Source organism: Thermobia domestica, chromosome 9, assembly GCF_964235325.1.
Source record: "Thermobia domestica chromosome 9, izTheDome1.hap1.1, whole genome shotgun sequence".
Lineage (NCBI taxonomy): Eukaryota > Metazoa > Arthropoda > Insecta > Zygentoma > Lepismatidae > Thermobia > Thermobia domestica.
Window position 1 is genome coordinate 283,410,314 of NC_137462.1, and position 13,548 is coordinate 283,423,861.

Here is a 13,548-nt window from a genome sequence, read left to right on the forward strand (position 1 = left end):
CAACAACTAGTTTTGGTACTAAGAAGGAGGAGGAGGAGGAAGAGGCCGATGAAATACTATCTACTCTCCCCGAAAATTGTCTGCGTAAAGCAAGACCTTTATTACGTAAATTAAAACAAAGTTCCAACGTTCATTGGGATGATAATGGTAATGTTAATATTTATAATAAATTAATTCCTGATGCTAATATAGTAGATCTAATAGCAGATTTTGTCAGGTGTCGCAAGAAAAAATATTCCCCCTACAGGTTGGGAACCCTTTGCTGTACTGTTAGCAAAATCCAATATACCTTTAGAGTATATAGGTAACCCACAGCGCATAGAATATATTCGTAAGCTGACATCATCATCTGCCGCTGATCCAAAACAGGAAGAAGAAGAGGAGGAAGAGGAGGAGGAGCCACCACGTAAACGTAAAGTTGTCAACAGATGGCGTGATTATAAAATATGAAGAAGCTGGCCGATATTTATTATAACCCTTCACACTCTGCCTCGTTTTCAACTGCTACGTCATTATGGAAAGCTGTGAAGAAGTAAATTCCTTTACACAAGGTGCAACAGTGGGTAAAAGAACAGCCGACTTATACACTGCATAAACCAGTACGCAAAAAGTTTCCACGTAATCTCTATTTAGTGTTCAATATTGACGATCAGTGGCAAGCTGATTTAAACGATATGCAAAGTCAGCAAAAGTATAATGATGGCAATAGGTATATTTTAACAGTGATTGATTTCTTTAGTCGTTATGCATGGGCTGTGCATGTACGTACAAAAACTGGTGAAGACATTATAAAAGCATTTAAGCAAATATTTGCATCTACCCGTCGTAAACCCTTATTTCTACAAACAGATAAAGGTACAGAGTTTGTTAATAAACCATTTCAGTTATACTTAAAAAAGCAAAATATTAAATTCTTCACAACACAAAACCCCGATATTAAGGCAAGTGTAGTGGAACTTTTTAATCGAACTCTTAAGGAAGGAATTTGGAAATATTTTACAGCAAAGAAGTCTTACCGGTACATAGATGTGCTATCGAAACTTGTTCAGTCATATAATTCTAGACCACATAGAGCTCATCAATTACCACCCGCCAGTGTGAACCAAGACACTTCTCAACAAGTTTGGAATAAATTAATAAAACCGTGGCCTCATACTAACATTGCAAAATATAAAAAAGGTGATACTGTACGCATTACTAAAGCAAAACGGCATTCTGAAAAAGGGTACAAAGAAAAGTGGACTGTAGAAATATTTAAAATAAAACAGGTGATAAATAAGGAAAATAAAGTGGTTTATGTGCTGGAGGAATTAAATGGTGAAGTAATTGATGGTGTTCGGGCCATTCTGCCCTCTGTTTGTTTCATAAAATTAAGAAGAAAAGGGAGACTTATGTTTTTTCAGTGTTTGAGCCTATTGTCAACATTTCCAAAACTTGGAACAAAATATATGTTTTATGTAGTGTCAGTTTGGCTGTAGAGACGTCTCTGCAGGTCAATATGGTTTCTATTTGTAGTATCTTACTCTGGCGGTCTCTTGTCTTTCTTTTCAAAAATACCGTTAGGCCGTCTCCCGCATGTTTTTGTCAGTGTTGTGTTGTGCTTTCCTGTAAAAGCCTCGTGTGCGGGATCTTCAGTGTTTGTGTATTGGATTTTTTATTCGAACAATTATTAAATCCAGCAACTATACAAATTTATACAGTCCACAACTCCAGAAGCAAAATAAATTGTTATTGTTTTCAGTAACTCATTATCTGTTTAATTAAATGCGCAAAACAATAAATTATTGTTTGGTCGTCGTATACATGGTCCATCCGCGCCAAATTACTAGTGCCTATGTGAACTGTTGCTGTGAACAATAATAGACTAGTGATTGAGTGTTTTTTTTCTCACGAACATAGTGCAGTGTTTCAGAGATGGAGCCGCTAAAAATTAAGAAAAGAACATTAAAGTCAAAAATTACGCGCGAAGAAAAAGCCATCACAGAGTTGGACGCTACCGCAACGGCAGCCATCTTGGTGCATCAGGCGAAGGTCAGTGAACTCCAGCAGGAGTGTTCAAAGCTGCTGGATGATATTTCGGCGGTGGCAGGAGACGAGGAATTCGAAAAAGAAGAGGAAGAGTTAGCGGAAATGGACAAGAGAATAATGCAGATGTGTGTTCAATTGATGGATTTTCAATTGGAGGGAAGTAAAGGAGCCCAGTCTTCGTCTTCGTCTGAAAGGCAACCTGCTAGTGACGTAAGACTACCGCAGTTTCAGTTGCCAGTGTTTTCGGGAAACCTCCATGAGTGGTTATCGTTTCATGATTTATTTGTGGCTTCAGTACACAATAACAAAAATCTCTCAGGTGCTCAAAAGTTGCAGTACCTCAAAACATCCATGAAAGGGGAACCAGCACAACTCCTTCAAGCGATGCAAACCACGGACAGCAACTACAAAGAGGCGTGGGACATTTTAAACGCACGTTATCACAATAAGAGGGAAATAGTGAACGCGACAATTAAACGCTTAGTTACGCAACCCGTAACACAACAAGAATCGCCAGCCGCCCTACGTAAGTTAATTGATACCACAATGGAGTGCACGCGGTCCCTCAAGGTGCTCGAGCACCAGTCGAACACTGGGATGTTATCTTGGTTTATCATATCACGGATAAACTGGACAGTGAAAGTCGTAGACAGTGGGAACTTTCATTGAATACAAATGAACAGCCATCATTTGAGCAGCTCGCAGAGTTCTTTGATAACAGAGCCCGCGCGCTCGCAGTGTCTGCCGGCGGGAAAACGCGCGTCGCCGGAAGTAGTGAGCAAGTGAAGAATCGCTACAAGAAACAAACTTCCTCCCATGTTACCACCAGTGAACGTGGTCAAACATTATGTGACGTATGCAGTGCAATCTCCCCCTTTACAAATGTGCGGAGTTCACAAAACTCAAAGTGTCGGATCGTGTCAGCCTAGTGAAAGAGAAAAAACTGTGTTTTAATTGTCTTCGGAAATCGTGTAGAAAGGATACGTGCTCATCTAGTACATGTCGCAAGTGCGCTAAGAAACATCATACTCTCTTGCACTACGAGAGAGCTGAGTCACCAGTGCGTGAATCAAATATCACGGCCCATGTTGCAGCGGACGCAAGTGTACCACAGGAGTTATTATGTACTGCCATCGTGAAAGTAAGAGGAAATAATGGTGTGTATTAACCCCTTCAGAGCGATGCTAGATTGCGCGAGTGATTCTAGTTTCGTCACCGAGAACTGTGTACAAAAACTGGGTCTCAAGAAAAAGAAATCCAGTATTGTGATTTCCGGAATTACAGGAGCAGGAGTGGCGACAGCGAGTGCAATGGTGGACTTAGAGTTTCAGTCATTCGGGGGAACAAGTGAAACTTTTGAAACTCGTGCTGTGGTAGTTCAGAAAGTTACATCTGATCTACCCAAACAAAAGTGTCCTAGTGCTACAATCTGGTCTCATTTAGAGGGCCTAAGATTAGCAGATCCCACTTTCAACGTAGTGGGCCCCATTGACATTCTGTTGGGAGCGGACGTGTTTCCATCACTTATGTTGATCGGGAAGTGTATGGGGCCACCCGGGACGCCTGTCGCATTAGAAACTAGTCTCGGCTGGGTGCTATCTGGCAATATAGGTCCGACAAGTGGGAAGCTAACGGTGACGTCACATCGAGTTTCCTGCGAGATCGATGAAGCTCTTCGCCAGTTTTGGGAGTTAGAAGAGCTCCCACTTACAAAACACATGTCAAAAGAAGAAAGGAGCTGTGAAGAACACTTCGTGGCTACACACCACCGTGACGAGCACGGAAGTTATGTGGTGAGACTACCTTTCAGGGGTAACACAGCCCCATTAGGCAGATCACGTGAAATCGCATTGATGAGACTATTAAATATCGAACGGAAGTTAGCTAGACAACCCTCCCTGCAACAACAATATCGTGATTTCATGAGGGAATATATTCAGTTAGGGCATATGGAACTCATTCCCCCAAGCCAGAGAAACGTTCCAGCTGAAGCTAGTTGTTACCTACCACATCATGCTGTTTTGAAGCCCACCAGCTCCACTACGAAGGTGCGAGTGGTCTTCGATGGGAGTGCAAGAACAACTTCGGGTGTATCTCTGAATCAGAAGCTCATGGTGGGGCCAAAATTGCAGGACGATATTTTCCCGATTCTTGTTCGTTTTCGTGAGCATCGTGTTCCCTTATGTGCGGATATTGCAAAAATGTACTGGGCAGTGTTAGTGCACAAGGACGACGTCGACTTCCAAAGAATTGTGTGCAGAGATTCTCCAAGTGCACCAATCGAAGACTACCGTTTGTTAACAGTGACGTACGGTACTGCATCTGCTAGCTTCTTGGCAACCAGATGCTTGCTCCAGGTAGTTGAAGAAGAAGGGGAGAAGTATCCTTTAGCAGCGAAGGCGGTGAGAAGAGATTTTTTCATGGATGACTTCCTCGGAGGTGCAGCTAGTGTGAGCGAAGCAATTGAGCTACAACAACAGCTGATTCAACTTTTGCGAGAAGGAGGCTTCGAACTTCGAAAGTGGCTATCTAGCGAACCGGAAGTGCTCCAGGCTGTTCCTCCCCATATGCGTGAAATTGACCTACAATTCAACTTTGACACCGATAGCAACATCAAGACCCTCGGAGTACAGTGGTCACCTGTTAGCGACGAGTTTGGGTTCAACGTAGTGCCTCCCTCTCCCCCAGCAGTGTGGACAAAACGAAAAGTGTTGTCAGAGATTGCCAAGATTTTCGATCCCCTTGGCCTTCTCTCCCCAGTAACCGTCAGGGCCAAGATGATGTTACAATCATTGTGGAAGGAAACCCTCGGTTGGGACGATCCCCTCCCCTTTGAAACAAGTGCAGCCTGGCAAGAGTACTGCGATGAGTTGTTTGTGCTCCGTGAAGTGAAAGTCGAACGATGCATTGTGCCATTTGACGCCGTCAGCTGTCAATTAATAGGCTTCTCTGATGCTAGTGAGCGGGCCTATTCTGCAGTCGCCTATTTACGAGCAGAACGTCTTAACGGTCATGTCGACGTGAGACTCATCGCTGCAAAAACCAAAGTTGCTCCCATCAAAACAGTTTCCCTACCCCGATTGGAACTGTGCGCCGCATTGTTGCTGGCCAAATTGTTAAAAACAGTTGCAAGTGCCATCAGTGTAAACGTCCAGGATACAAGGGCTTTCACTGACTCCACTGTTGTGTTGGCCTGGTTAGCCCAGTCACCTGACAAGTGGAAAACTTTCGTTTCAAATCGGGTAGCGAAAATACAAGGAATTTTGCCTTCGTCACAATGGTCACATACCAAAGTGAAGATAATGCAGCTGATTGTGCGTCAAGGGAGTTAAGGCCCAGCGAGCTCTTAGAACATCCCCTGTGGTGGAGCGGTCCAGAGTGGTTGCGCGAAGCAATGTTGCCAGAGCCTCCATATCCTCTCGCTGACTTTACTACAGAAGTGGAAGAAAAGAAAATATGTATCACCGTTATGTGTGTGCAGTCTGAAAATGACATTGTGAACCGTTTCTCCTCCCTAGTGAGATTGAAGCGTGTAGTGGGTTGGTGTCGCAGGTTTGTTTACAACTGCAGGAATCCGGTGCAGAAACGCCAGGGGGCACTTACATCGAAAGAAATGGAAGAGAGCCTTTTGTGTTTGGTAAAGGAGGTGCAGAAAAGAGAATTTCACACCGAAATCCAGTGCTTAGTGGATGAAGAGCCCATTCCCAATAAGAATAATATTTTATGCTTGTCTCCCTTCATTGACGAAAATGGCATCTTGCGTGTGGGGGGGGGAGATTACAAAACGCCGACATTTCTGTGGATAGAAAGCGTGCTGTTGCCCAATAAGCATAGATTAACGGAACTTCTGATCAATCACGAGCATTTAAACACTTTCCACGGTGGCCTTCAATTAGTGTTATCTACGCTACGGCAACATTTCTGGATTGTGGGTGCGAGAAATCTAGTGAGGAAGATAATCCGGAAGTGTGAAAAATGTTGTCGGTTTGAGGGAAGAACAGAGACGCAACTAATGGGTTCCCTGCCCCCCTCTCGCGTAAACCCAAGCCGATGCTTTTCCCACACAGGTGTGGATTATGCAGGGCCGGTGCTACTCAAAGCCAGCCGAGGGCGCAGCCGTTTGAGGTTTAAGGCATACATCTGTCTTTTTGTGTGTTTTTCCACTAAGGCTATACACCTAGAATTAGTAGCGGATGCAAGCACTACTTCCTTTCTCGCTGCCCTAAGGCGTTTTGTGGCTCGTCGGGGCGTACCTAGTGACATCTACAGCGATTGTGGGCGTAACTTTGTAGGAGCTAGCAAAGAGCTAAAGGAATTGTTAAGAGTGAGTGTTCACACGGCCAAAAATGAAGAAACTGCTGCCTACCTCAGCAAACAAGGAATATCTTGGCATTTTAACCCCCCGTCCGCACCTCATTTTGGTGGGATTTGGGAAGCAAATATGCGTAGAGTAAAGCATCATTACAAGCGCATCGTGGGATAGGTGGCGTTGAGCTTTGAGGAAATGTATACCACGCTAGTTCAAATTGAAGCAATTCTGAACTCCCGCCCCCTCACTCCTCTCTCGGATGACCCCAACGATCTGGCCGCTCTTACACCAGCTCATTTCCTTGTGGGAGAATCATTACTTTCTATCCTGGATAAGGATTTCACTTCATCCCAGCTCTCTCATCTGAAAAGGTGGCAATTGGTGCAGCAGTTGTCGCAGCATTTTTGGCGCCGTTGGTCCCAAGAATATTTGTGCAGTCTCCAGTCAAGAACGAAGTGGCGGAAAAACCGAGACAATATCAAGATTGGTGACATGGTTATTTTGAGGGAATCCCATCTGCCTCCCCAGCAATGGAGATTAGGGCGTGTTCAGTGCATATTTTCTGGAAATGATGGCTTAGTGCGAGCAGTTACTGTAAAGACTAGCTTCGGGGAGTTGAAGCGCCCCATCGCGAAGCTGGTTGTATTGCCTTTCAACCCTTCAAAGTAAAGTGAAGTCATGCGAAACGCTACAACCTCGCTCATCAAGCAGGTCTTATCATTGCATATGAATATTTGTCTTGTGTTTTCCTTTTTAATTATTATGCATTATTATTATTTTTCTCGCTTTTAGTGTATTTCTTGTGTGAATCTCCATCATTCATTGTGTGCGTGTGTTATTTGAAACTAGAGCGTTTCAAGGTGGGGGCTATGTTCGGGCCATTCTGCCCTCTGTTTGTTTCATAAAATTAAGAAGAAAAGGGAGACTTATGTTTTTTCAGTGTTTGAGCCTATTGTCAACATTTCCAAAACTTGGAACAAAATATATGTTTTATGTAGTGTCAGTTTGGCTGTAGAGACGTCTCTGCAGGTCAATATGGTTTCTATTTGTAGTATCTTACTCTGGCGGTCTCTTGTCTTTCTTTTCAAAAATACCGTTAGGCCGTCTCCCGCATGTTTTTGTCAGTGTTGTGTTGTGCTTTCCTGCAAAAGCCTCGTGTGCGGGATCTTCAGTGTTTGTGTATTGGATTTTTTATTCGAACAATTATTAATTCCAGCAACTATACAAATTTATACAGTCCACAACTTCAGAAGCAAAATAAATTGTTATTGTTTTCAGTAACTCATTATCTGTTTAATTAAATGCGCAAAACAATAAATTATTGTTTGGTCGTCGTATACAGATGGCACATTTTACGAAGAGGAATTACAAGGAGTGCCTCTGGCGAAACTTTATGAAATAGACGAAATTTTACAAGTTAAAGGTAAACGTGTACTTGTTCGTTGGCGGGGATACCCCCTTCCTTTAATTCATGGATTCCTGTGTCGCATTTAAAAAACATTTAGCCGCAATACAATATTATAAACGACTGTTATATTTGTGAATATAGGAAAAATAATAATGAATGATCCATACTTTAAATACTATACGCATCAAGCAGGAAGTGGTTATAACGTGTATAGTGGTGCACCATATCAAGAAGGTTATGGTATTGGAAGTTTTTAGGTGGTTTATTTCGAAGTGTATTTCCGTTAATTAAACAAGGAGTAAAAACTGTTGGTAAAGAATTGTTACGTACAGAAATTAATGTAGCTGGAGATGTATTAGGTGATAATAGACCTATTGACGAAGCTTTAACATCTCGTTGGCAAGAAGCTAAAAATAATTTAACAACTAAAGCTCAAAATAAAATAAATCATGTATTGGAAGTATCTGGAAGAAAACGAAGAAAAGTTCATTTTCCAAAGATTGGTGGTAAAAAGAAAAGGAAGAGGGAGAGTGATATTTTTGATTAATATGGAACAGAGTACTACTAGCTTTTATCTTACATTACCGAGTAACAGTTCTATGAAGTATTTTCCACAAAATACTTTGTCATGTTATACTACCAAATTATATCATCCATTGGTGTTAGAGGAAGGTGAGTGGGAGACGGCAGTTGTAGAAGTACATTATACAAATTCATTTCAGAATGTTTCCAAATATACTAATAATATTTATTACCGTCTCATGAATACAAAAAGCTGGAACATAACTAAAATACTACCAGGACACTATTATAATGTTGATGATATTCTATCTCAAATTAATCATAAAATTGATATATTAAATTTACAATTAAAATTTAAAGCATCAGTAAAACGAATCGAAGTCAGTAGAGTAATAAAAGATCAAGAGAAGCATATAGAAGTACGTCTATCTCCTGAACTAGCCAGAATACTAGGCTTTGATCACATACAACAAGGAGATATTGCAGTTGTTCATCATGCTCGTTATCCACCTGATTTACAAAAATTGCTACCTACACTTACGTATATTTACAGTGATATTGTAGAACCACAAATGGTGGGTGACACCATAGCTCCATTGTTACGTATTATAAATACAAATATTACAGAGTATGGTATTAATAATGTACATATTTTTGACAATCCTCACTATGTCCCCATGCAACGTAAACAATTTGATCAAATTATTATTGACTTAAGAGATAGTACAGGTAATACACTTCCTTTCCAACATGGGATTGTATGTGTAAAATTACATTTTCGCAAACGTAATACGGTATTATAAATTTTACCATGTGTGAATATTAATAGTAAGAAAAATGCAGTGTGAGTGTATGAAATCAGAATTAGATTTATTTGCTGGTTTACCCACTCAAACCAGTATTATAGGTATTAAATAGTTCGATATAAGCCTGTGGCTTCGATAGCTGATAATGCATCAATAGAATTTGTTGTCCCCGGCCATGGGGATGACTATATAGACATACAGCACACAATGTTTTATATTAAATGTAAAATTACTAAATCAGGTGGTTATAATTTAACTTCTGCCGATAAGAAAATCGGGCCTGTAATTGATTTTCTCAATGCAATGTTCAGTGAAGTGCAATTATATTTAAATAATCAACTTATTTCCTACTCTTCACATACATATCCATATCGATCGTATATTGAAAAACTACTAAATTATAATGCTGAAGCTAAATCAACGCATCTTCAAACATCAATGTGGTTTAAAGATACTGCAGGGCATATGGACAGTGTGGCCGATACTAATGTAGGATTTAAACAACGTTTTCTTCTCACTACTTTAAGTCAGTCATTTGAATTATTGGGTTATATTCATGCTGATATATTTAATCAGGGGAAATTTTTACTGAATGGTGTACAACTGCGCATTAAACTAATTTCAGCTAAACCTACATTTTTTCTAATGGGTGACGCAGATGCTGATGGAAAACTTGTAATTACAGATGCAACATTGCTTGTGAAAAAGGTTGATGTGTCACCAGCAGTTAAAATAGCACAAAATAAAGTATTACAAAATCCTAAATTTAGAACACAATATCCTATAACAAAAATGCAGGTGAAGACAGAAACTCTGCCACAAGGAATTATGGATAGTACACTTCCAAATCTGTTTTCAGACATAGTGCCTAAACGTATTATTATCGGATTTGTTAGTAATACTGCTTTTAATTGTACTTATGAGACAAATCCGTTCAATTTTCAGCATTTTAATATGTCATTTTTTACATTGTATGTTGATGGAACGTCTGTGCCATCCAAACCACTACAACCTGATTTTGATAATAATCTATATATACAAGCATATTCCACGTTATTTACAGGTTCAGGTATTTATTATTCTAATCAAGGTAATAATATTTCACTCGCCGAATATCCTAATGGTTATACTCTACTGATGTTTGATTTAACCCCCGATTCTAGTGCTAGTGCTGCATTTCATACTAGTCCACAACGGCAAGGAAGTGTACGTTTAGAGGTTCATTTTAAAGAAGCACTGCCATATCTTGTAACAGCGATTATTTACGGTGAATTCTCTTCAGAATTAGAAATTGATTTCCAGAGAAAGATATATATTAATTAATTTTAAAAAATGTTAAATACACTTGAACTTTATGAGGCGCTACAGCAAAATCTGCCTAAAAATCATTTTATTAGAGTATATGCTGCAGATGAGCTGCCGCTTTTTATTCATACATTTCCAGCAGCCATAATTATAAGTACACATTCTAGTGATAAGTCTGGTGAACATTGGGTTGCTGTTTATATAACTAATATGCGTGTGGGGGAGTATTTCGACAGCTATGGTATACCACTATATATACATCATCATATAAGGTTTTTAAAACGAAACTGTCTGTTGATACATGGAATAATAGACGAATTCAGAGTGATTTATCTCAATTTTGTGGACATTATTTTTTTATATCTAGCATGCCGTGCGTCTGGTTATTCACTATGCAATTTCTTAAACAAATTCTCATTAACCACTATTGATGCTAATGATATTATGCTTTATTCATTTATGAGATGGTCACTGGCGCGAGATTAAGTTCTCCGTAAACCATGTGTGTGTGATGGTCACTGGCGCAAGATTAAGTTCTCCGTAAACCATGGTCACTGGCGCGAGATTAAGTTCTCTGTAAACCATGTATGTGTGATGGTGGTTGACATGAGATTATATATATATGTGTGTGTGTGAATAACCAAACGTCGTTATTTTTTAAACTCTGCTAAAATGTCTACAAAATGAATAACCTAACCTTTTAACTCCGCCATTGCCGTTCCCAAGCCCAGGATGGGAAAGGAGGAGGGTTGGGGGTAGCTACCCCCGTAAATAGAGGGAATGTTCTGCTAAATTATATAGGGGTTGGAAAAGTGCTCATAAAAGGAAATGAATACATCCCTGCTATGTGTTCATAGTCTCTGGTATGGGGTTGAAAATGTGATCATAAAAGGGAACGAGTCCACCCTTAAAAATGCTGATAAAAGGGAATGAATCTTATGTATTATCTGCTATGTTCAAATATTGGTTGAAACGAGTACACCCCTGCTATGTATCGTAGTCTCAGTGTAATTTCTGCTATGTTAAAATAGGGGTTGGAAAATATGCCATACTCTTTTATTACCTCTGCTATGTATAAATAGGGGTTGAACGAGTACACCCTCTTTGCTATGTTACATAGGTGTTTGTCTGCTAGGGGTTTTATTAGCTCTGCTATGTAATCTGTGCTATGATTGTAATCTTCATGTATTCTCTGCTATGTTTAAATAAGGGTTGGAGAATGTGTTCGTAGTCTCTGCTATGTTAAAGTAGGGGTTGGAAAAAGTGATCATAAAAGGGAATGAGTCTTATGTATTATCTGCTATGCTATATGTTTCGTAATCTTTTGTATTATCTGCTATGTTAAAATAGGGGTTGAAACAAGTGATCATAAAAGGGAATGAGTACACCCCTAAAAAGTGCTCATGAAAGGGAACGAGTACACCCCCTTAAAAAGTGCTCATAGAAGGGAACAAATACACCCCTAAAATGGAGGTCGTAAAAGATCGTGGGTGGACGGTGCGTGGGTCATAGTGTATGGTGAGACACTGGAAAATTGAGTCCTTCCTCTCAGGAGACCCTGGAAAAAAAGGCGATTTTTCAGCTACCGGGGGTCAGGTGCCCCCACTCTATTATTGGAGTTCTTTCAGATCAGTTTCCGTATCCTAGAGTCCCGTTGATTATAGTGTTTGGAATAACTAGCTTCAAAAAGCAAGCATCGATTTTAGAGATACTGGCAAGTTTTGATTCACTACGAATTCATAGATTCTGATTTTATTAGATGTAGTTTAATGTTTCTATATTCTTTATTTTTAATTGTATATAATAATATTGATATTATTATATAATTAGTTGAACAGAAGAATAATAAGCAATCACTTTTTCTAACATATAGAGATGCGAACGAGTCAAGTTAAAATTCGACTCGAGTCAAAGGTAATTTTCTCGAGTCGAGTTCCGAGCCGATTAACTGTTTTTGACGTCGAGTTTTATCAATGGCTCGCTCGTTTTGAAATGATAGCCTGATTACACTGAAAAGCGAAAGCCATGGGAAATGTAAGCAGAAATATGGAATACTTTTAATGTTGCTCATAAGAAAGGATACTGCTTGCATCTCGTTTGTTCTCGATAACGAGATCACAAGATATTTTTATAACGAGCTCAGTGTGGTTTGGCTCAATTGAAGCGATGGCTCGAACCGGCTTGCTTGGGGTGAACCGTCGGCTCCAGCCGGCTTGGTAGGGATGAGCTATCTGCTCGGTTCGGCTCAACTGAGCCAAGGGCTCTAACCAGCTCGGTTGGGTGAGCTCTTGGCTCGACTCACTTCTCGGTGCTGCTCGATAGTGAATGAGCTGCGACCCGAGATGCTATCGAGTCGTTGACTATTCCAAACCCGGACCGAACCGTTTTGAACATATTTGGCCAACGCCCAATAAGTTTTAACAATGTTTAGCTAGAGCCCGAATACTCAACAACCTAGCCTCTCAACCCAAATTCAGAAGCTCGTGAACAATGCCCTTGACTACTAGACTTCACGACTACCGAGCTTGATAATCAACTAGTTATTTGGTATTCAGATAGAAACGTGTACTGTATTTATTATTATTATTATTATTATTATTATTATTATTATTATTATTTAGTGTATTATTAGTAGTATGACACTAGAGGAGATTACTTAAAACTATACGCAGGGTTTGGCTCGATTTAGCTCGGCTCCACTCGAATTCGAGTCGAGTTGGGGAAAATTTTTCCCAGTCGAGCTCAAAACTGTTTCGAATCGAATAGAGTTTGAAAGAAAACTCGTTCGTGTCCATTCCTACGAGTAACACGGTGTGGCATTTTAGTCAGTATTACATTATATGAAAATGTTCATATAGCATTCAAATAAGAAGCTTTTCTTGCATCTACATAAGCGATTGAAAATGTGTAATAATAATAATAATAATAATAATAATAATAATAATAATAATAATAATAATAATAATAATAATAGTGGTAGTAATAGTAGTATGGGAAATTGAAGTAATAAACATTTTTTCACATATTCAAAGTTTTGGACCTGAAGGTAACGCATTATTAACACGTCGCTTTCGATGTAGGGTAACAATTACTTTTTGAGGACAAGTAAGGCGTTACATTTTAAGGGAAAATAAAGTAACTTGTAACCCGTTACACTTTTACAAGTATCA

General features: G+C 39.7%; 2 protein-coding genes across 2 annotated transcripts; both read left to right on the top strand.

Moving 5' to 3' along the window:
* The first annotated feature begins 3,977 nt into the window (after positions 1-3,977).
* LOC145661226 (uncharacterized) lies at positions 3,978-5,360 on the top strand. Its single transcript, XM_081726684.1, has one exon. It carries the CDS (start codon positions 3,978-3,980, stop codon positions 5,358-5,360), a length of 1,383 nt encoding a protein of 460 aa, XP_081582810.1.
* Positions 5,361-5,422: 62 nt separating this feature from the next.
* LOC145661227 (uncharacterized) lies at positions 5,423-6,511 on the top strand. Its single transcript, XM_081726685.1, has one exon. The coding sequence runs from the start codon at positions 5,423-5,425 to the stop codon at positions 6,509-6,511; it is 1,089 nt and encodes a 362-aa protein (XP_081582811.1).
* Positions 6,512-13,548: the final 7,037 nt, after the last annotated feature.

What these genes read in the sequence shown, in the direction of transcription:
- LOC145661226 (XM_081726684.1), top strand. Translation starts at nt 3,978, where the DNA reads ATGGAACTCATTCCCCCAAGCCAGAGAAACGTTCCAGCTGAAGCTAGT.
- LOC145661227 (XM_081726685.1), top strand. Translation starts at nt 5,423, where the DNA reads ATGTTGCCAGAGCCTCCATATCCTCTCGCTGACTTTACTACAGAAGTG.